The sequence below is a fragment of the Exophiala bonariae genome (genome assembly GCF_035927105.1).
Source record: "Exophiala bonariae strain CCFEE 5792 chromosome Unknown scaffold_36, whole genome shotgun sequence".
Taxonomy (NCBI): Eukaryota; Fungi; Ascomycota; class Eurotiomycetes; order Chaetothyriales; family Herpotrichiellaceae; genus Exophiala; species Exophiala bonariae.
In genome coordinates, this window is record NW_027042511.1 from 210,705 (window position 1) to 233,407 (window position 22,703).

The 22,703-nt window shown below is 48.0% G+C and overlaps 10 protein-coding genes across 10 annotated transcripts; 6 read left to right on the forward strand and 4 right to left on the reverse strand.

The window, feature by feature from the left end:
- Positions 1-446: 446 nt before the first annotated feature.
- On the forward strand, positions 447-2,018 carry LTR84_009162 (uncharacterized protein; the record flags this gene model as incomplete). Its single annotated transcript, XM_064852704.1, has 1 exon — positions 447-2,018. One exon carries the CDS (start codon positions 447-449, stop codon positions 2,016-2,018), a length of 1,572 nt encoding a protein of 523 aa, XP_064701168.1.
- Positions 2,019-2,539: 521 nt separating this feature from the next.
- LTR84_009163 (uncharacterized protein) lies at positions 2,540-3,561 on the forward strand (the record flags this gene model as incomplete). The annotated part of the gene is made up of 3 exons (XM_064852705.1): positions 2,540-2,744; positions 2,811-3,146; positions 3,200-3,561. 3 exons carry the CDS (start codon positions 2,540-2,542, stop codon positions 3,559-3,561), a joined length of 903 nt encoding a protein of 300 aa, XP_064701169.1.
- A 724-nt stretch (positions 3,562-4,285) lies between these two features.
- LTR84_009164 (uncharacterized protein) lies at positions 4,286-5,422 on the reverse strand (the record flags this gene model as incomplete). The annotated part of the gene is made up of 1 exon (XM_064852706.1): positions 4,286-5,422. One exon carries the CDS (start codon positions 5,420-5,422, stop codon positions 4,286-4,288), a length of 1,137 nt encoding a protein of 378 aa, XP_064701170.1.
- Positions 5,423-7,184: 1,762 nt separating this feature from the next.
- LTR84_009165 (uncharacterized protein) lies at positions 7,185-8,082 on the forward strand (the record flags this gene model as incomplete). Its single annotated transcript, XM_064852707.1, has 2 exons — positions 7,185-7,318; positions 7,365-8,082. The coding sequence occupies 2 exons, from the start codon at positions 7,185-7,187 to the stop codon at positions 8,080-8,082; spliced, it is 852 nt and encodes a 283-aa protein (XP_064701171.1).
- A 513-nt stretch (positions 8,083-8,595) lies between these two features.
- Positions 8,596-9,384, reverse strand: LTR84_009166 (uncharacterized protein; the record flags this gene model as incomplete). The annotated part of the gene is made up of 1 exon (XM_064852708.1): positions 8,596-9,384. One exon carries the CDS (start codon positions 9,382-9,384, stop codon positions 8,596-8,598), a length of 789 nt encoding a protein of 262 aa, XP_064701172.1.
- A 313-nt stretch (positions 9,385-9,697) lies between these two features.
- On the reverse strand, positions 9,698-12,069 carry LTR84_009167 (uncharacterized protein; the record flags this gene model as incomplete). The annotated part of the gene is made up of 4 exons (XM_064852709.1): positions 9,698-10,718; positions 10,776-10,894; positions 10,944-11,288; positions 11,338-12,069. The coding sequence occupies 4 exons, from the start codon at positions 12,067-12,069 to the stop codon at positions 9,698-9,700; spliced, it is 2,217 nt and encodes a 738-aa protein (XP_064701173.1).
- Positions 12,070-14,212: 2,143 nt separating this feature from the next.
- Positions 14,213-15,283, forward strand: LTR84_009168 (uncharacterized protein; the record flags this gene model as incomplete). Its single annotated transcript, XM_064852710.1, has 2 exons — positions 14,213-14,624; positions 14,676-15,283. The coding sequence occupies 2 exons, from the start codon at positions 14,213-14,215 to the stop codon at positions 15,281-15,283; spliced, it is 1,020 nt and encodes a 339-aa protein (XP_064701174.1).
- A 546-nt stretch (positions 15,284-15,829) lies between these two features.
- Positions 15,830-17,222, forward strand: LTR84_009169 (uncharacterized protein; the record flags this gene model as incomplete). The annotated part of the gene is made up of 4 exons (XM_064852711.1): positions 15,830-16,338; positions 16,402-16,906; positions 17,055-17,099; positions 17,163-17,222. 4 exons carry the CDS (start codon positions 15,830-15,832, stop codon positions 17,220-17,222), a joined length of 1,119 nt encoding a protein of 372 aa, XP_064701175.1.
- Positions 17,223-18,284: 1,062 nt separating this feature from the next.
- LTR84_009170 (uncharacterized protein) lies at positions 18,285-19,391 on the forward strand (the record flags this gene model as incomplete). Its single annotated transcript, XM_064852712.1, has 3 exons — positions 18,285-18,306; positions 18,407-19,304; positions 19,382-19,391. The coding sequence occupies 3 exons, from the start codon at positions 18,285-18,287 to the stop codon at positions 19,389-19,391; spliced, it is 930 nt and encodes a 309-aa protein (XP_064701176.1).
- Positions 19,392-19,818: 427 nt separating this feature from the next.
- On the reverse strand, positions 19,819-22,361 carry LTR84_009171 (uncharacterized protein; the record flags this gene model as incomplete). Its single annotated transcript, XM_064852713.1, has 3 exons — positions 19,819-20,912; positions 20,971-21,393; positions 21,473-22,361. 3 exons carry the CDS (start codon positions 22,359-22,361, stop codon positions 19,819-19,821), a joined length of 2,406 nt encoding a protein of 801 aa, XP_064701177.1.
- Between the last annotated feature and the right edge of the window lie 342 nt (positions 22,362-22,703).

Genomic DNA, 22,703 nt, shown 5'->3' on the forward strand with positions numbered 1-22,703 from the left:
CAGCCCCGGCTGACCGACATATTTGCTTGGAGGCCAAGCAAAACTTTTATGGTACTCCTCGATGTCTGAAATTTATCCAAAAATTGTCAGACTTGTAAAAGCAGCATGTTGTTGTCTCTTTAGCCGGCTTGCTACATAAATTCTGACGAGAGGGCAGGATTTTTATTGTTCAATACCACTTTCCGGCGTAGAATATCCGCATGTCGCAATTTGCTTTCTAGTGGCGACCTCAGCCGGTTTACAGGCATGGCAGCGGAGCAATTAGGTAACAGTTCGCTCAGATCCGAAAAAAAATGCTTAGGTAACGATGAAGATTTGCACAAAGCTTTTCTTCTTGATGAGCCCATGGATACATGATGTCTTCTTTTTCTTTTCTATCCGATAGATTGGACTGTTAAGACACGCTTCACCAAAATCCCTCCAGCGCTCAAGCCAACAACGCGCTAATGCCAGTATCGCCATATGAGTTGACAAATGCTCCGTCCCAGCTCGATAGGGAGTTCTCCCGCATTTCCGCCCCTCGAGTTCAAACCAGCCGTGACGTAACTCTGCGAAGGGACGCCTCAAACACCGATTCCTTGGACTGGTATGGCTCAGAAGATCCTGACAACCCATACAATTGGCCATCGAGGAAGAAATGGATAATTACTGCAATTGCCATTCTAGCAACTTTCACTACGCTCTTGAACGGAACCATCATTACCGTGGCCCATGAAGCGATCAATGAAGAGTTTGGTGTCAGCGATGAGCGTTTTCCCAACTCTTATTGGCCCGTTACTTCGTGGGCTCTCGGAGGTGCAGTCTGCTCCCTAGTCGTTTTACCACTTATGGAAGACTTCGGTATTCGAGCGGGATTCTTGCTGACCTATGGAGTCTTCATATGCTTTGTGATTCCACAGGCTGTGGCACAAAATTTCGCGACTTTGATCGTTTCTCGATTTTTTTCTGGTGGCTGCGTTTCGATTTTAGCGAATACCTCAGCTAGCGTCATTGGAAATATTTGGGAAGACGAACGTGGACGTACGATCCCAATGGCGTTCTATGTGACTGCTTACCTCACTGGTAGTAGCATGGGACCGGTTATTGGGGGCATCATCTTCCAATCCTTGGGTTGGCGGTGGATTTCATACATGCAGCTGATTTGGTATGGCGGTCTCGCTCCTGTTTACTTTTTCTTCTTTGTGGAGACAAGAGGCTCTGTCGTTCTCCAAAGGCGCACAAAGAACAAATCGAAGACACACACGGAGCATCGTACGCTAGAACGGCAGCAGGAAAAGCCTCTCCTGAAAAAGCTTAGCGATAGCATACGTCGACCTATCTATATGCTGGTCACCGAGCCTGTGGTTTTTGTCTTCACAATCTGGTCAGCATTCATGGTCGGTACGGTTTACTTGTTCACGCAGTCAGTTGAGCAGGTATTTGCTGGACTTTATGGCTGGAACGCATCTCAGGCGGGCTACGTTCAAGCCGCTGTGGTCATCGGCGAGTGCATTGGCTGGGTCGGTGCTTTGATATCCGCAAAGCTATATTTTGCGTCTGGATCAAGAAATCAGGAGATTCCGGGATCTCCTATACCAGAAGCACGTCTCTACATGAGCCTGGTCGGGAGTTTTGTGGGAGTGACCGGAGGTATGTTTGTGTATGGATGGACATCGTACGAGTCCCTTCCGTGGATAGCCCCCGCAATTGGCCTTGCCATGGTTGGGTTTGGAACAAACGTGGTGGTGATCGCCATTGCCGATTATGTTGTTGATGCATACAGCAAATACGCGGGAAGCGCGGTTGCCGCGATCGTGCTGGGCGAAAACATATTTGCAGCGTTTCTTCCACTCGCGGCACAGAGCATGTATACAAATCTCGGGTTTCAATGGGGCAGCACTCTTCTTGGATTTTTAGCACTTGTCCTTTCGTTTGCACCTGTGGTAATCATCTTGTTTGGTCGGCGCATTCGAGCTCGCAGCCCATTCATGAAGGAAGCCACAGTTGACAGAGCAAAAAACGCTCCTGTTTTGGAATAGAGTTAGCAATAATATACTCTGGTGGTGAAAATTAATCTTGAACACCAGACACAACTTGAAAAGGGGTCGCAGAGCGTGGAATTCGTGATGCTTGAAGACTGGCGGCGAGGCGGGCCGAGAGACCATCACCGATAGCGTAGATAGCACAATACTCCCCACAGCAACTCACGGAAGGCTAGGGATTAGTTCTTCGTTAAATCCAGCAAAGCCGCGAAAGTCATTTTCACTACCCTGGACTTCACGAATAGTTGGCATGTGGTTTACTGGATGACTTCTCCATAATTTAAGACTTCTCTGCCTGCCGCTGGAGCCTGAAAATGGGTTACATCTGATAAGATTGGATCAACGCCCAGGCTATCATCCCCCGTCCCGACATCGGCGAATCATTTCTCAACATATTGTCTTGTTAGATATCATTGTCACAGTGTTTTGAATATAATCACTTCAAACGGGAATCCTCAAAATGGATAACCTGCTCCCCAAGTCTCCGACCCTCAGTGGTGTTCCCGATTATCATCAACATGGTGGCCTCCAATTTCGCGCTACAGGCTCGGCCGATCAAGGTGCTGATTGCGGGTGGCTCCTATGCTGGTTTGGGAACGGCTTTGAATCTGCTGGATCTATGTTCCGGTCGATTTCCACGGTTCGAGTACAATGTGGAGGGCGAACCTGATCCTCGGAAAATTGGTGTCGAAATCACGATTGTTGACGAACGTGACGGATACTGTGAGTAGTCAACTTGGTAACTTGCTCATATCCCTCGATCGACTAACAGCTTCGGCCGATATTCAGACCATTTGATCTCTTCTCCATTAGTCCTTGCATCCAGTGACTTTGCGAAAAAGGCTTGGCGAAGGTTCGATGAGATTCCGGCATTGAAAAACATCAAGACAATCCAAGGCAGTGTTCAGAGAATTGAGAGCAAGCTCCAGAAGGCGACTATCATAGAAGCCAACAGTAAATTACCAACAGAAGTCCCATACGACTTTTTCGTTGGTGCTTCTGGATTGCGGAGAGCCTGGCCTGTTGTACCGCAGAGCTTGACCAAAGCTGATTATATTGGGGAAACTTTGAGCCATATCAAGTCGGTTGAAGCGGCAGCGAATGGAGTCGTCGTTGTCGGTGGTGGTTCGTAATTCCTCTTCTTGTCCTGGTGTTCCTTGCTTAATGTCCATTTTCAGGGGCCGTTGGCATCGAGATGGCCGCTGAAATAAAATTGGTGATGCCAACACAGCGAGTGACGCTGATCCATTCTCGAGAGAACCTACTATCCTCAGAACCGTTGCCAAATGATTTCAAAGAGAGATCTCGCCTCGCCCTCGAGGAAACTGGTGTTGAGTTGATCTTGGGAGAAAGGGTCCTGGAGACTCTCAACTTGACGAATGAAGATGGCTCCCAATATTCGGAACTTATTTTGAGCAGCGGGGCACATATAACCTGCGGATGCGTTATTCATGCCATGTCAAAGAGTGTCCCTTCGACTGCATACATGCCGCAGGCATCGTTAGATGACCAGCAATATGTTCAAGTGACACCTTCGTAAGCGATTTCAGGCTGTCTGCATTGATTCATGCTAACGCGTCAGGCTAAACCTTCTTCCCGAGATTTCGAATGCAAGGTATCATTTTGCGATCGGAGATATTGCTCGCTGGTCCGGCATCAAGCGCTGCGGCACTGCAATGCATATGGGACAATATGCCGCTCATAACATTCACCAACTCATGCTTCAACAACTTTACCAAGATCAACCTAAGTTCAAAGAACTCGATACCATTCCACCTATGATGGCGATTGCAATAGGCAAGCAGGCGGTTGCGTATCATCCTAGTGAGGGTACAACTTTTGGGGAACAGGTCTTGAAAAGTTCATTTGGTGATGACCTGGGAGATAGTAGTAAGTCTCTCTCATGGCAACGAACTTGAAATGCTAACAATGCAATCAGTTTGCTGGAATTATCTGCAGTTGGGGAAAGAATGCCCTGAAGCATGACCGTCACCGGGATGGGGAAAGGCAATAAGGTACAACGGGTGGTGAAGTTCCACAACAATGAACAAGAGCTTTCGGAGTGTCGTTCGATTTAGACGTTGGGGATTAATGGCCCCAGGAACATTGTTTTATACCGAGCGGGCAAAGATTAAAATTTATGGACGGACTGTTTCGCGATGCCTTATTTCAGAATTTTGTTCCTAACATTGATATATTCACCAACTCTTCAGTTGTGATACAAAGTCACGGATCGGTCTTCACTAACTCGTGGAAAAGAGTACTCAGCCCCCTGCTCCTAAAGGAATGAATGCAGTGGCATTTGTGAATTTTCCGTTCATGTCACCATACAGATCTTCCCACGACTCCTCTGCCAATCCCAATCGCATGATCTTGCCACTGGACGAGAGGTCATAGTCCGAAAATTTCATGTAAATGGAAATTGGTACCATGGAACTCTCATAGAAGTAAACCATGTCTTTGGAATCCTGGTAGACTCTCCACAATGTTGGCCAGATGTCGAGTCCCGTGTTGATTTGGCTTTCAGGGACAAACGGAACACTGACGGCCCGTATCATAGCCGCAGTGGTTGCAACTGAAGTCATGAGATCCTTTGACTCGGGCGCCAAGGAGTTATAGTATGATAGTCGAACGAAACGATCTATGATCAGATAGTCATTAGCATGTCTTTCGACTATTTCGGGTGATTTCTGAGCGTAAGCTAGCCAAAACTCACCGGCAGGGGAACCCGTTCCTGGTAGAGATACGTTCGATATAGGGCCCCAGTACGTATTCAACGTCAATTGATCATCAAATGACGGATCATTAGTCATGACTGGGTACTGTTGTCCGTGGTGAATGACCATCTTTCCATCAAGGTATTCGACTATCATGTTATCACCGGACTTGTCTGAAAGCGCGAGGTGAGCTGTTGATGAAACCCCAGGGACTAGAGCCTTGGTAACGACTTGTAGGTTTTCTTTTTGTAAGGCTTCCGCAGCTGCTGCCACATTGGGATATAAATCCAGGAAGTATTGCAGCCAAAATCCGATGGGGAGTCCGGGTCGTGAAGTGTTGCGAGCGCCATAGTCGCTATTGCCCAGGTACAGAAGACTCCCAGTCAAACCTTCCGAGTTCATCCCGTCAATGCTGACCATGTCGTACATGGTCGTCACCATGGAACCATATTTAGAAGTCCACGACTTAGAGTTCTCCCCAATGGACCCGTTGCGTTGTAAGCCAGCCGGAAAGATGTACATGCTAGAATTTGTCGATGCCACGAAGTCCATAGACCTGCCGGCGGTGATCCGATCGTCGACTCCCGCATGATAAGTCACACGAGAGCATGACAGTACTTTCGTTGCGGAAAACGAAAGTAGAATGAGTAGTGAGTGTAGGGAAAACATGGTGCCGCTTGTCATTGCAGAATGGTATTGGTGGAAGTGGTGAGTAGAAGATTGCCTGGTGTAGACTCGATGTCGGCTCAAACGTGAGTTTATAAGCTGCATGTTCGCAAGCCATTGATACTCCTTTCACCTGACATGATACCCCTCAGGCATTGTTTTCTTTTGCTCACACATCTGCTGCATTCCCAGGGTTTCAATGTGACTCTGTCCAGACACAAAATATTTCCAATAATTGAAAGACTTAATCAAGTGGGGATCATTCGTTAGTTCTTCGAGATGACACCGTTTGCCTTATGATAGGAATCTATCTTGCGGTGCAGTAGGCCGTGATGCGCCCACCACTATGAGCGAGGTCTTGAAGGGAGTGGTTCGAGCTTGAATATTCATCGTCTTCTGAAACCTACGAGACTCGGATCTGCTATCCAGTAGTCCACTCATCGCTTAATCAAGGTATCTACCTTGAAAGATATCTGGTTCGGATGGCATGTCCTGCCAAGCGCGAACTTGGGAGTCATTGAGCAGTACTTAGGTAGCAACTATTGCACACGTTGCCGGCGTCCGTGAGACTGGCCCCATGCGCTCCGCATTGACCCAGGGGACGAACATGAGTTCCCGTTCAACTTGCCTGTCCGTGGGGATGGTCCGAGCAATGGGGAATTGAAATCCAAACACAATGCTATTCAAACTTATCAGCTGCCAAGATAGTCAAAGCTTCACTAGCCAACCACATTATTTAGTGGCTCGCCCGGCGTTGGTACAAGCTTTCAGCTGAAAGAGATCTAGGTCATTCTAGGCCTCTTAAATCACCCATTTGATACAGCACACAGCTGTTCCATCGGGCCATTTTTCAGCGCCTAGCTGCCCACCACTGGTCAGAAACTCAGCTCGACGCTGGTCCCAACGAGTTGGCACAATGTTAAGCTCTTTCTTCCGGGCCTTGTCCCTCCATTTCTTTGCATACACGACCTTCTCAATTCCCTTTTTTGAACAGATCCCGTACTTTTGCACATGGCACAAGAGGTCGAACAGCCCATTGAAATCACTTTCCTCCTCTGGAAGCCTGGGCAACAGGCACGGAAGGACGTGCGGCGGTTTCAACACGCTGCAACCTTCAATCATCGGCAAAGGAGATCTAAAAAAGCTAAGGGCCAACTGGAAGGTTCGGGAAAATTTGTCTTGACGTGACTGCAGGCAACTAACTTGGACTATCAGACCTCACTAAAAAGCCTGCCGCTGGCGGAAATGTTGGTGCTCTAAGTAGAACATCAATTTTCGGCTTGCAGAAAGCTTTTCATCCGGAGAAACAGTTTGCTGGATGCGTAGATCCCTTCAATACTTTATCCGACGAGACGATTCCTGCTCAAAATCAGGGGGTTTTGCAATTTGGTAAACGCTGCACGGGCCACTCCTCAGATGGATTGTATAGCTAATTTTATACTCAGCAATAATTCATCAGTGGCCTGCCTTTGCCTTTTCCACCCACAAGTCGGCCGTTACCACATGGCTATCACAGACGATGACCTTAGCTATGGGCGACAACTGTCTTCTGCATACGATGTTGTATGCTGGCGCAAGCTATCAGCTCTTTCTCGGCTGTCAAGAACAATCACTTCGACAACTCCGCATCACATCTTATCGCGACTCGATAGCGAACCTTCGCTTGGCAGTGAGCCAGCCTGGTGCATTTGTATCGGACGCAATGCTTCTCGCCATGGTTGTGCTGGCCGTGGTCGGTTCAACGGATCTCCCAATAAGACTAGCGCGATCAACAGACCCAATGTACAGGGACAATGAGTTCTACACCAATGGAGGCTGGGAACCTGCGCATGCGAAAGCTCTCATCCAGTTGACCAAGCAGAGGGGAGGTATTAAGACGTTTAAGCTTCACAACCTGGCAGAACTTATTATGGGGTATGACGTTTCCCAACCACCAGATACAAACGTGCTAATTCTCCAGCATTGACACACACGATGCCATGTGCAACCTTAGAAAGCCCCAGTTTGCTCCTCTAGTCCCCACCAATAAGTCACTACACTCTTTTCGTGGCTACTGGGATGCAATGACCATCAAAAAGTACCCCGCAATCGAGAATGTTTTTGACTTTCTACCAAACACCAAGCCTGTAAGGGCTCTGTCGGATGTGGTTTCAAAAGCTCGAGCACTCTTTGCAACGTATGACCTGATGATCAATAACCCAGAAGCAGGAATTGACATAGTGCGTTGGGTTCTGACTAGACGAGCAATTCAGAACGAGGCCATGAGCGTGGATGACTCTGGTGACTGTTTGTTCAAGTTGTGCAGACTTGCAGTTCAAGTATTCATTGCCGAGTCTATTGAGCCAATGGGACAGCTTTGTCTCTATCATGAAAACAGTTCTCGAGCTCTCTTGCTTGCCATGGATGATTGCGATCGACTCGGTTACTGGGATCTATATCCACGAGTTCTTCTTTGGACAGCAATTATCGGAGGATTCACATCCCGCGAGAAGTCGAACCGATGGTGGTTTGCGGAGCAACTCAGGCATAGTCCAATACCGCTCGAGGAACAATCTTGGAAACAAGTTCAGGAGATTTCAGAGAGTCTCTTGCCGTTTCGTTATCGTCAAGGTGAAGGATTAGAACACTTCTGGAAAGAAGCATGCACCTGGGTGTCAGGTAATAAGCTGCCGGGCTGACTGGGATTGGCAACAATTGCGCTTCATACCCCCAACGGACGTTTTTGTTGCCTTGAGCATGAAATCCTTCGAGTGATCCCAGACTAGGCTAGAATTCACAGCCCTTGGTAGACTATGTGCCAGCAGGTTGATTAGCGAAGTATTTGAGCGTGCGCTTGATCCAACTGGAACTTCACTAAGCCATGTTCTTTGGTATTCATCTGCGTTTGCGGAATAACAATTTTCATATTGGCAGACGTGAATTGAGCTAGTCTTCACTAAAGCAACCAAAAGCCTTCAACGTGTTGCATATCTAGATACTATGGATAACTATCTCTGTATCTCAGTCCTCGTTTCTCGGCTGTACGCCGAAAGATGAGGCAGTGTTGACGAACAACCCAATAAGTCTGATTCGTGACATTAATACATCCTGTGTTGAGGCGATATACCATGTTGACGTCGTCATTCATCACCATTTCTGAATTCCCCCAATGCGGCTAATTTTGAACCAATACGAACAACTCTGCACGCCGGTCACAGGTATTTGCGGGTTGTTTGTACCACATGATTTGCGAAGATATCTGGATGTGATACATATGGGAAGTGTTGTCCAGGAAGCGTCGAGATAGGAACGCCCGCCTTCGTTGCGATAACTATGTTGTCGAAGAACATTTGATTCTGAGTCGAGGCGCCAACAGTCCAGTCTATTGGCTTCCCTCGCAGGACATCGACATCGGTTGGACAAGATTGTGGAATACTGAGGGGATACCCGTGAGCCCACCGAACGTAATTTTCCTTTAGACGATTGTGGACCTCACTTCCAAGATTGTCCCATGCAGTCTCATTCGAAGACATTGACCTGGTGATCGCTGCCATCGACGAAGAAATGGTACCCGGGTCGGTCGCCGGCAGATCCTTGAGAAAGTCATGGGTAATCATCGGGGCCTCATGCGCAAGCACATTTCGCACTCTGTCGGGAAAGTCGATACATAGGACGAGAACAGTCGAGGCGGCAGAGCTGCAACCCCAGAACGAAGCAAAGTTGATGTTCAACTTATCCAGAACACCAATAACGGATTTTGCCAATTTCTGGGCAGTGACATCTTGATATGTACTCGAGGGCGCATTAGACGATCTCGACATCCCGGGCATATCGAAAGTTGTGACTGTGTACCCCTGGGCTGCGATGATTGACATTGGTTTATCGAAAAGCTCGCACTCGCCCAAACCATCTGGGATCAGTACAATATTTGGACCGGAACCTTCCTGCTCGTAATACCATACTGTTCCATCTTCACTGGTAATATGGGATCTGATGCGCATTGCGGATGCAAGATCTCAGCTACTGGAAAGGGCACTTGGTGATAAGCGTTGAACAGGTAAAGAGTCGGAGAATCATTGATTTATATTGACGTTGGTATGAGGGGTCAGTAGCGTGGTACAGAACACACTGTGTAACTCATCAGCGTGTGCGTTTGTTGTTCCCTCCGCCTGAGGTCGCGATTGGCATCTCGTGGGAAGTGGGATGTGGGATGTGGGAACGAATGAGGTGATAGCGTGAGGTGGGAAGTGGGACGCGGAGGAACAGGGAGAGCAAAACACAGTATTTGGAGCATATTGCGGTCAGCACGCCAATCTAGGTGTCTCCAAGTATGAAAACTTGAAGTATGTCTGCGAACCTCTTCGAGATACCGTTCGTTGTCATTTGACGAAGAGCTCCCTCAAGGACGCACAAAGTGCTCGCCTTCATTTCGGGCAGTGGGGATTGGAGTATCCTCACCAGCTCGAAAATGGCCCTCTGCACGATATTTTGATACAGTGCTGGATGAGAACTATCGTTTCGCATGGCTTCCACTTCTGGCAATCCCATGAGGTACTCAGATATATCGTCGTAACTTCCGGATATGCTGGCTTTGATTGGGAATCGTTGAGAGTAGACGATAAAACATTGCCAGCAAAGAGCAGCTGCAAAAATCACCCTTGGCGTGTGGAACGCAACGGTGGCGTTTAATTTACCAGAGCTAACAAGTTGCTGTATGCACAACGAATGAAACAGACATCGTTGCGATTCTCGGGAGGAGATCCATGCTTCGATGTATTGTAAGGCGCGCGTCGAAGGTGCTATTCCGTCTCTACCAGTCAGATGTTCCAATGTGTTCAGATCGGTATATAGTGCAATGAAAGTCTGGTGCCAGAGTGGTCGAAGGCCGAATGGCAAATCTAGTTGTTCTTGAGGACGCTTAGGAAGACAGCATTCACCGGTCAAAGAGAACCAGCTGAGAACGGAGAGCTCCAACTCAGCAACATTCATTGGAGAAAGGGTGTTGGTTTGCCGATATTCGCAGACAGTCGCACCAATACCAGCGAGTCTTGCCCAGGAATAGAGCGTGGACTGATGTTTTACCCGTTCTTCAAGGGTGATTGCTTTGTGGCTGCTCTGGAATTGGGGACTCAAGTCGAGAGTATCGCTGGTTTGATAACTCAACCGACTTTGCTGGTGGAGTCTATACTTTCCTGCCCAAGTTGCGGCGGTCCGTGCCTGGAAGACATTGTCAGGCGCTGGAGCAGAAAGAAGTTTCATACTGTGCCTGAAGACCGGTTCTTGGTGAAACAGAGCCGCAAGCTCGGCATCATGAATATGTATAATCAAAGCTGCTCTAATCGAGAGTTTAGCAACGGTTTTGAGAGCCATCATCAAGAAAACATTGTATTACCTCTTCATTTCCTCAAAGATGGCCCATTTTCTCCATAGAATATCTAGTTCTGGATCAGAGATCGTATCAGGCAACTCAATTTCAGGAACTTCAGTGAATATTTTGAAATGCCGAGCAATCTGCAGAAGAGGGTCAGTGACTCTGACCATCTTTGAGGATCTTACTTACCGAAATAAGACAACCGTGGTATGCCGCTGCGTTAGCTCGATGGGAAGGGTCTTCTGACAAAATCGCGATGCTCTGACTGATCGTCGAACCTTTTATATTCCACGGCGTGAACTGCGGATTGTCTGAAAGTGCCCTTTCCCACGGATAGCTCAAACCCAGTTTCGCTGCTCGCTCGAAGATGCTCGAGCCAATCCGTTTCGCTTTGGCTCCTGGCATTGTTGTTGCCCCTGCGGCCGACATTGCCAGAATAAGTAGGACATGGTTCAAACTGGGTCTGAAAGTTGGAGCATGAATTAGCGGGATTGCAACATTGAAGCGGGTGAAAAATAGTTGGATACAAAGGTTCTGCTAGAATGTTAGCAACATAAAATCAAGAGATCTCATGGATCCCTACCATAAAGTCGATTGATGGTAATGGTTCTGTGGATGGCAAGAGACCAAGTTCTTTTGTGATGCTAGTGCGGAACGATTCATCAATCTCTGATGTGGATTTCGTGGGCAGCCGTCGCCCTGACTTGTCGCAGTAGGCATCTAGATTTTCGATGTTATATCCGACCTGAACATACCAAATCTGCCGCAGATCTAACACTGTCGCATGAGCAGCGATACCTCCGGTAGAGGATGGTGTGGCATAGGTTGTTTCTGGGAATGGTAGGTTCTCAGCCTCGCTCCAAGGAGCATCCACCCTCCAGTCATCGAATATGTTCATAAAAGTCTCATCCAGAAGCCAGTCAGTCGTACTGGTTTCTATCTGTGGATGAACGACATCTGCTAAGCTGCGAATTTCGGATGCTGGGTCACCGGGAGTCGTCATTGCATTTCTAGATACCCTAGGGTTGAACTCTGTACTTGGGGAGGCTATCGCGGGCTGGAAAGCGTTCGTTCCTGGCTGGGTCGGGCCACTTTGTTCCGGGAGCAAAGGAGGTGCAGATTTTGTCGGTTCTCCACGCAGATACAGCTCCTCAGGTTCGTTGGAATCTCCCTCAATCTCAAAATCCATGTGCCGAGCCATGAGTATCTCCTCACGGGGAGGGACATCTTCCAAATCATGGTTCTCAATATTGACAGCTTCTTCTCGACTAATTATCAGAGACTGCAACTTGTACCCACGGCGGACATCGTGCATTTTGAAGTGGCGTAGAAGCGTGTCACTAGATTGGTTAGCCAAAGATCTTATCATTCAACTTGAGAATGAATGAATAAATACCGACGTGGGTAGAATCTGCCACATATTTTGCAGCCAAAGGGCTTCTCGTTTGTATGAGAGCGAACATGGCGATTAAAATGGTCGTTTTTATTGAATATTCGTGGACAGTGAGGACATTTGAGTCTCCTCTCTGCCGCTGGTAGTCTCAGCTGGGCATCTCCCGTTAACGCCATCTCTCTTACATCCAGCTCGACCCCCTTCGGTGGCGCTGCTCTTTTGCCGAGTTGTGGTTCTGTTCCCAGGGTTTATTCATTTACTGGGTTGTGCTACGGTAAATTCCTGATCAATTCCACCTTAGCGAAAGAGAAGGTTGCACCATTTGGCATGAGTTCTTTAAGCCTGCCTAGGAATGCGGGGCGCCCAGAGAACTCGAGAGGGCCCATGTTTTTCCAGCCCCGCATAGCTCATTTTCGTATTTGTCGCCTAACAATTGCATTCTGACATGTATATACATATATTGATCAAGAATTTCCAAGTGTTACTTAATGTTAGAGCAGATTCGCATTTCTCGTTTCAGGAACTGCTCACGAAGACCTGATCCAAAGGTAGGCGGCATGGACGTTGGTTCCTCCTGTAGGAACTGACTCTGCTTGCGAGCGTACTTTATGTAACACATTTTTTGATGTGACGGCTGTATTCCAGCAATTTGATATTGTTTCTTCATCCCACGATTGTCGGCCATTCTCCTAATCCCCGATTCTACCTCAAAGCAGTTCTGCGCCATAGTGCACAGCACGTTTCTGGCGGTGAACAACTGGATAATGTCTTATCCATCTTCGCTACTTTTTTCTTTCTCGAAATAGTTATTCACCGTCACGATTTGGGCCTGAGGAACTATAACACAACGCTACTCCCAGTCTAAACGAGTCACCGATGACAAAGTGCAGGCGAGGGTCTTTTTCATAGGTTGATTTCGCCCATCCCCTCAATGAAGAAGTTGGGCACTACCGTTTGTGCAATAAGTTTTGTAAGTTTACCTCGGCTTGTTAGTTGGAGAAGACACATTCTGAAAGCCTGGAGGCATGGAGTCATACGATGATCAATACTCAGTAACACTTTGTCTGGTAAAGATATATCCGCAAAAATTAGCGAACTTGTGATCTCCACCAAATTCTAGAGCTACTGGCTAGATCGACACGACGATGAATCATTCGCAGTGGTGATATATATACAGGAACTTCGACATGATTCGAGACCAGCGTTCTCGCCATTATCATCATGCTTGGCAGTCATCAACTCTGGATAGTGAGCATTCTATTTGCAGTGACCTCTGCCTTGCCCAGTTCTAGGTTTGAGTACAATGCGTCTCCTACCGCAAGAGTGATCAACGGCACATATTCAGGGCTCCATGCATCCCAATTCAATCAAGACTTTTTCTTGGGAATACCATTTGCTCAGAGCCCGACTGGTGACGGAAGGTTTCGAAATCCAAAGTCCTTGAACTCTACTTGGAGTGAGAATAGGCTCGCAACCTCCTATTCTCCCGAGTGTGTTGGTTATGGGGTGAGTAGAAACAGATCCAGTCATGATTTTGTGGAGGCTGATATTGGATGAAGCCGTCTCAGATGGGCTACAATATCAGTGAGGTGAGATCAGATCACCCAGATTCCCTGGCGCCACCGCTCGTACGAGTACTGATAGCTCACAAATCAAGGACTGTTTGTATTTGAATGTTATTCGTCCCTCAAACTTCGAACATGAAAAGCTACCAGTTCTTGTATGGATTTTTGGGGGAGGATTTGTTCAAGGCGGAGCACCAGATTTGCGTTACAACCTATCTTTTCTCGTCGAGCATTCAGTTCAAATTGGCTATCCAATAATTGCAGTATCCCTCAACTATCGTCTCAGTGCATGGGGATTCCTTTCATCGGATGAAACAATTCAGAGTGGCAACTCCAATTTTGGTATACGTGATCAACGCCTCGCACTTCATTGGATCCAAGAGAATATTGCGGCTTTCGGAGGTAAGCGGCACATTAAGCTGTAAGCGTCAGAGGTACTCATTTGAACCCGCACAGGCGACAGTTCCCAGGTGACAATTTGGGGTCAAAGTGCTGGAGCCATGTCCGTGGGTTTACATCTCACGGCGTATAATGGCAGGGATGATGGGCTATTCCGGGCAGCCATTATGGACAGCGGTGGTCCTCTTTTTTCTTCTGCACAAAGCCGATCTCTACAGCCACAATACAACAATATCACACAACAGACTGGATGCGCTGCTTCTGCCGATACCCTTCCGTGCCTACGCAGCCTTCCCTTTGAGCAGCTCAACTCTGTCATCAATACAACCGGCTTGTCAGGTGCATTCGGTCCTCGGATTGACAACGACTTGATCTACACTCATTCATCTATACAACTTTCTGAGAACAGATTCGTTCATGTCCCCATAATCATCGGTACCAACTCAGATGAAGGGACGTCGTTCTCGCCTCGGCAAATCAACACAACCGACGATTTCAAAGATGCTCTGATCGGTAAAAGCTTGCCACATTTTCTAGTGGGCTATATTCACTAACTTTGAGCAGCATCGCGTATTCCACCAAATTTCGCTGAGCAGCTTTTGCGAGTATATCCCGATAATTCAAGTTCCAATGTCCTCCAGAACCTACCTCCCGAGTATCGGCCTGGTCCTCCTTTTGGTGCGCACTACAGACAGGTAGCAACATACTTTGGCGATTCGACATTCATCGCCGGTCGGCGACTGACGACTGAGACATGGGCTACTGCTGGGTTACCAGCGTACTCATATCGGTTCAACGCCATTCCTGCTGGATATACCCAAGAACAAGGTGCAACACATTTCGTCGAAGTGGCATTCGCTATGCTAAGTCTTGACGGGATTGGTTATGCCCCTGTCCGGCTACCTCCATTCCAGGGCAAGCCCAAAAGTTACAGAGATCTTGCGAGGTTGATGTGTGGTGACTTCGTGAGCTTCACAGCGACAAGAGATCCAAATTCGTGGAGATCTGAGACCGCAATTTATGGTACCCCGGTTTGGCCGCCGTACGATTTGGGTAATCCGGTCAATTTCGTGTATGACGCCAATGTAACAAGCTGCGTGGAAGCCGACACATGGCGGGCCGAGGGTATTTCTCTGATCAATGCCCACAATTTAGATGTATATGATCGATGAATCAGTGATGAGCCAACGGACTCAAAGTCACTAACTAGATTGATTTGCTCAACGGCTGGAAAGAGGCCTTTTTAGTTAGGTAATCTCGAGACCGTGGCAAATACAAGACCGTGGCGAGCATAAAATTCTCCCATAAATGACACAATGTGGAAAGATAAATGACGATGTCGAACACTATTGCCGATACTCTTATCCGATACTACCTTTAACGGAGCTCTTAGCTATTCTCCAATGCCCTTTTTACCTTACCAGTGCGGGGAAGCTTCTCTTCATGGTTAACAAACTTTACTCTTGGCAGGGGTACATAGTGGGGAGTGGAGGATCGCCTATAAAGTTCTCCCAAAGCAGTTAAAGACCTATGCATGTCTAGAGCTTGGTGGGAAAGCTTTTATCCCCAGGAAAGAGGCTCGTCACGAGCGTAGAGAACTAATAAATTGCTTGATGGGCTGAGCAAGAAGGGAGTCGGCGATATAAAATGGACTCGGGAGCCAATACATAACTTATAATGCACACGTCCGCTTGCAGCGAAGACAAGCATACTGCAAAATGATTTTAAATGCGATAGCTACCTCATTGGGGCTGCTCACAGCTTTGGTGGCGGCACAGGCTGAATCAGACTTGCTTGTCAAGACGAATCATTTCACCATTCAGGGAATCGTCGAGCCGAATACCACTAACGTTCGCACGTTTCGTCGCGTTCCATATGCAGAGGCTCCTGTTGATCAACTCAGGTTCATGCCACCAGTTACTAAAAAGCCAGAGGTGGCGATCCTAGATGGTACACAATACGGAGCATCATGTATTCAACTTAACAACGGCCAACCTACTGCGTACACAGAACATCTACCTGGTTTCTTGCTAGCCCCCGGCGCGACTACTGCCGAAGACTGCCTAAGTCTTATTCTATGGGCCCCAAGGGCTGTGGCAAACCGATCACTACCTGTGATCATTTACATTCCCGGGGGTGGATTCACTGGAGGCGGTGCCAACTCGCAGTATAAGTACGGCGCCAATATCGTTCGGGACAACCAAGACGTCGTTGTGATTTCCATCAAGTAGGTTATCCACCATTACTTGTCTTGACGATGACGCGCGACGTAACTACTAATGTTACCTAGCTATCGGGTGAATATCTTTGGCTATCCTAATGCTGCGAGTTTAAATCAGCACAACCTCAATCCCGGTCTGCTGGACCAACGGAAAGCCGTAGAATGGGTATACGAAAACATTGCTGCCTTTGGAGGTGACCCGTCACGTATAACATTATGGGGTCAATCTGCGGGTGGCTCCTCGGTCGACAAGTACGCATACGCATGGTCCGATGACCCGATTGTTCAGGGCTTCATAGCCGACTCTGGCGTTGCAACACTGATAGGGAAGAGCGCAGCGGACACTAGCAACTTTACCTATGTGGCTCAGCAGGTTGGTTGTAATCAAACCGATGCAGACGAGGCCTTCACCTGCGTGCAGAAAGCCAGTGCTCAGGACATCATTGCAGTGCTGAACAAGTACAATGTCTCTACGAATGGTGGACGAAGCTTGTCATTCACCCCCGCCGGCGATAACGAGACCAGTTTCGTTGATTACAGTGGGCTGCAACGCGACGGGAAGTTCGCCAGAATTGTAAGACATCCTTGACTAACGACAACGCATCATGCATTCTCAGCTAACAAGAATTCGTGTAGCCACTTTTGGTTGGGAACAACAATAACGAATTTGCGACGCTGCTCCCATACAGCCCAAACGGACCTAACGAAACTGTAATCCAAAGCCAGACTCTCTATGCGATGACATGTCCGGCCGGAAAGGCGGCACAGTAAGTAGCGGACGGACCTGCGATTAAGTAGCTCTCAACACATCGCCGCTAACAATATCTAAGGGCGAGAACGAAATGGGACGTGCCATCCTGGCGCTACCGTTATTTTGGGGAATTCCCTAACTTGAATCCTTTGCCCTGGCTAGGAGCCTACCATTCTAGTGGGTCTTCCTTTTCCAACCCTCCGCTCCTTTATAACCTGCATAAAAGTACTAGTACTACCCCTGATTTCTTGATGCTGACATATCCTGCTTTAGGCGAGCTGCCCATCGTCTTCGGTACCTCCGACCTGCTAGGTCCCAACACTGAAGTTGAAAAGCTGACAAGCCAATATATGCAAAAAGCTTGGTTAGCTTTTGTGAAAGATCCACATGCAGGGCTTCTGGAGTATGGTTGGCCAGAGTTCAATGCGACCTCCAAGTCTTTGGTCCAATTGGGGTACGAAGGGAACGTCTCGGCCATCCTTGTACCTGGAGATTTTTATGACACAGGCTGTACATAGATCTCAAGGGGTTAGCAGATATGGAAAATGCAGTACTATCATTACTTGAATTTTTCTGTTTCCAAATACCACTCCGTGTTTGTCCTCCCATCGGAAGCTCGCCTTTGTTTACTCGCCTCCAAGCCACCAACCGGGACAATTGGAACCTGTTCAATGGAAGTATATCTCTATATGTCTTTGGCTAGAGAGTAAATCCATGACTCAGGCTATTCTTAGAGCGTCTGGTTGTGTTCTGGGGTGGGGAGGCGAAAGGGTTGAGTTACGATCACCCGCCTACTTAAGTGATAAGGTTTCGCGTCGTCTAATGTACGAGTCATCAAAAGCAGCATCTACTTAATGGATATTAGTAGGCTGAGAAACTCTGATGTACCTATTAATAGCTTTAACTGTATCATAGGGGGATTGCATTGTTTCGGAATCAGGGTGGCCTTATCCTAACCAGGTTTAAATTTTGTGCACCCAGCAAGGACACGTCATGAGCGAACTCGTCCTACACGATCACACGTATGCTTCTGCCCAATTTGTAGCTTGATCGTAAGGCCATCTCGCTATGCACAAATTGAGAACTTCGCAGGTGCAAGGCAATCGAGCGGCGATCCTTCACAAGGTCCTGCCCTTCACCATTAAATCAACCCCGAGTGTATTGCTTCTTGGCTCTATCGACTGTTCACCCACCACAGACCATGTATTCAACCGCAAGCTATGGTACATTTGCTTGGCCAGAGACGGATACGATATATCATTCTTTCTGTTGTATTGGCCTTTTGGCTGGTGCTTCTGCTTCTGCTTTTTGGGAACGAACTAGGAAAACTACAACAGACAATCCTTAAACCTCTACTTGAAGTCTCGGTACCTCAGCACCCCGAAACTTACAACGACACCACTTTGCCTATATTTCCATCTCTGGGTGACATCCAATCTAGCAGCGAGTCCGACCTCTGCTCGAATTTCCCACTGGAGTGGCTCGAAAAAGTTCAGGTAGTCCTCAAAACGGGAGTGGGACAGCGAGACAAAAATGAAGCCCATCTGATCTCTGTTACGTCCTGCATTCGAAATCTAATTGTGTTTTCCGATGTTTCAGAGCGAATACACAATCGGGAATTTATCGATGTCTTAGAGGGCCTTTCTGAACCGTACCTTCAACATCCTGATTTCGGTGCTTATCAGAAACAGCGAACGGCGTACGATTCAGGGGAGCCAATTAGACTCTCTAACGGAGGATGGAAGCTAGATCGATTCAAATTCCTACCCATGATAAATAAAGCCTATAAGATGCGCCCCGATGCAAGCTGGTATGTATTTCTCGAAGCCGACGTGTACATGTTTTGGGACAACCTCTTCCGCTTCCTCGACCAGTTCAACGGGCAGGACATGCATTATTTTGGGTCAGCAACCACGGGGTCTCATGGTAGATGGTTTGCGTATGGCGGTGCTGGGATGGTACTGTCACAAGGATTGATGAAAGATCTCGTTGGGGATGGGACACTCCTGAGCGAAGAATATCAAGAGTGGATGCTTGCCGACTGTTGCGGAGATGCTGTGTTGGGCTATGCGATCCTTGACAAGACTGGTGTTAAAGTTGAAGATCTCTACCCGATGTTCAGCGGAGACTCTCTCGAGGCGTTAGGTGTCAGTGAACCACGATGGTGCAATCCCTTATTATCGCTTCACCGCATGACCGCCGACTCTCTGAGATCTTTATGGTATTGGGAGCGTACTAGACGAGCACAAACGGTATTTTCATCTTCTTCCACGGTCACTCAGGCTGACGTTCCGTCAGGGACCACTAGTATATTCAGAAGTTCTCGAGTATCGACAGCCTCGTCTACAAGGCACACCGTCCCGCGATTTCTGGGACAATCTATCCGCCGATGTCCTAGGAAGCGCGAGTCACTCCTTATCGGCATGTGCGCAGGCGTGTGAAATGAACCAAACATGTTTACAATACTCCTACACAAACAGTCAATGTCGAATCTGGCCATATATTGTTCTTGGACACGAGGTCGGTGACAAAGATATTCAATTCACTTCAGGCTGGAATTTGGACAGAATATCTCAACTTTATTCCAATTCGTCTAACTGTGATATTTCGAGATGGACAAGGCCGGTGAATCATCGATGTGGATTTATCAATTGTGCTTAAACTAGTCGAGTGAACTAGAACTATAACTCAATCCACCTCAAAGATCACTAGCCTAATCTTGGTCCACGAGATTCCTAATCGCTGACTAGAACTGTCACTTGGTCGTGCAGTTTCAAGTCTCGACTGCTAAAACCCAGGTGTACCGCAATTGCACCTGATGAAATCACCCAATCCTGCAAGTTAGTATCCCAATAGCTGAGGTCCCGGCGGGCCAAAGGGAATTGTACGGTGGTGCTCTTTCCTGGCTGGAGGAAGATCTTGTCGAACCCTCGTAAAACGTTAACAGGAGTTGGATTGCTTTGTGACGTTGACGGCAGAGAAAGGTACAATTGAGGTACTGCTGCTCCAGCCGTGTTGCCGGTGTTTGTGACAGTAACGTTTACAACGTAAAGCACTGCCCAAAGTGTGGGGTTTCCTCCCGGCACAGTCGCTGCGAGTGGAGGACGGGCAGTGACGGGTTTTCCGGACACTGTACTCTCGATTTGCAAATCAGATAGGTTGAATGTGGTATAAGACAAGCCGTAGCCGAACTCATACAGCACTGATTGATTGTAGTAGTCAAAGTGTCGATAGTCAATTAGCTGGCCCTCTGTGAAATTGGACTGCCAGGCATTTGGATCTTCTGTGCCTTGCAACTCGGTAGAATTGGTTACAGGAGCAAATTTGTAATCTGAAGCATTGAGTGCAATGGTGTAAGGTAGTTTGCCACTAGGATTGATTGCTCCATAGAGGATGTCGACAAGAGAGTTTCCTGTTTCCTGTCCTGGCAAATGAGCAGCGAGGATGGCGGTGACGTTGGGATTGTTCGCCCATGGGAGGACATTCAAACCAGCTGAGTGGGTAATGACAATGGTGTTGTTGCAATACGAGGCCACGTTGTTGACCACTGCGGTACTGTTCCAGTCTGCCTCCAGTGACAATCGATCGACTCCCTCAGATGCCCAGGTCTTGAGAAACACGAGACAAACGTCCGGGACAGGCAAAATGAATCCAAGTCCATCTGCTCGGTTGCGAACCTTGGCCGGACCGCTCAGAATTGTGTTGTTCAAGATGTATTGCACAAGGGTCCCATCTTGAAAGGCACGGGCCTTGATCGCATCAAGGGGTGGTACAAGGTAGGACAAACGGGCCGCACCACTGCCTCCTGCCATAGGAAGTGTTCCGTATTCTGTAATCATGGTAAGCAATAAGGAACATTTGCATTTCACCACACTGGGAAAACTCACCGTAGCCGAATTGATTTGCGAATGACGACCCAGAGAAGTACTCCCCGTTGACCAGGTCTCCAGCATCATTTCCAAAGACTCCTATCGATCGTGGAGCCTTGAGTGGCAGAGTATTGTTCACGTTCTTCAAAAGTACAGTGCCCGCAGCTCCTAATTCACGAATGAGCTGAGCATGATCCTCACGAACATCTGTATCTGACTCCCCGAGGGTGAATTGATATCGATAATTCTGCGGATTATTGTTGTTCAGCGCAGGGGACTGCCCGTCAATGGGTGGGTAATCATCCTGTTTGAGGAAGAAGTAAGGAGTCATGATGCGGAGAACCATGTCATCAATGCGCGACTGGGAGACGGAAGCGTTGTTGACTGCTTGTGTCAAGTTTCCACCAAAGAACGATGCATTTGGACTTCCTCCGGTGCTTCCTGTATCAACAACAAATTAGCAAATCAAATTACTAGCGCCGCGTGAAACATAACCACAACCCAGGGGTATACCACCCACCGGGCATATCCATATCGAGACCTGCATTGATAGCGTCGACGCCAGCATGTGTGGCACCCCAATCAGACATGACATATCCTTGGAAGCCAAGTTCTGTCTTCAAGATACCATTCAAGGTCTTGGAGTTCTGACAACCGTAAGAACCATTTAACCGATTGTACGAACACATAATCGAGGCGGTTCCGGCTCTGACTCCATTTGCAAATGGCCACAGGTAGAGTTCGTGAAGAGTCTGGTCGTCGATATTGGAGGAAACAGCCTCAATAGTAGTGCCGTTGGCTGAAACATCCGGATTTCTTTGTGTCTCTTGTTCATTCCCGATGTAGTGCTTCAAACATGCTTGGACACCCGCCTGTTGCATACCTCGGATTGTCTCTTCGGCTGCAACTCCTGTCAAATATGGATCTGGAGAGAAGCCTTCCCAATTGCGTCCCCCATAACCTATCCGACCCAAAGGGCCAACGACAGGGCCAAGGGCAACATGACTTCCCTTTGCTTTGAATTCAGCACCCATGAACATTCCTCTCGCAAATATTAGCCCTCTGTCCCATGAAGCAGCAGCGGTGAGGCCAGCTGGGAAAACAGAAGCATATGTTGCAAGTCTGATGGCCAATGGTCCGTCTTGGAGACAAAGACCACCAAATCCTAGTCTGGGAATTGCTCCAATGTTACCGACACAAGGCCCCGGTGACGTGCCAGTAACGAGTTGTGCTTTTTCTTCCAAGCTGAGGTTAGCGGCAAATGTATTCGCCTGTTCGAACGCAGTTTCCCATCCCGTTCCGAGTGTTGGAGGACTGGGGTATACTGGCGGTGAGGTGGAATAGTCCTGAGTAAGAACACTGACAACCAGGCTGAGGCAAGACGCCACGAATCTTGTTCCTATTTTCATTGTGCGAGCTATCTGGAAGGAAATCAAGGAGATGTGTTAACGGTTTGACGGCGAAAGGGAAATGACCTTGATTTTTGAACTTTCAGTCACGCCTCTGTCATGTTGTACAGTGGAGAACGGCAGTGGTCTCGTGGCATTAGAGCAGACCCGTTAGAGTTGTGCGAGTCATAAATCGTCGAGAGTGATGCGTTCGGGGTAAAGCTTGAGCATTTCCCCTCACTGGAGATGGGATCCGATGCGGTAACACTTGTGAGCAGTGCAACAGTATAGAAGCTCGGCAGATCATCCGCCCGAACAGACTTTCAACCTTGTAGAATCTATAACTTGGCATTCTATGGTCAT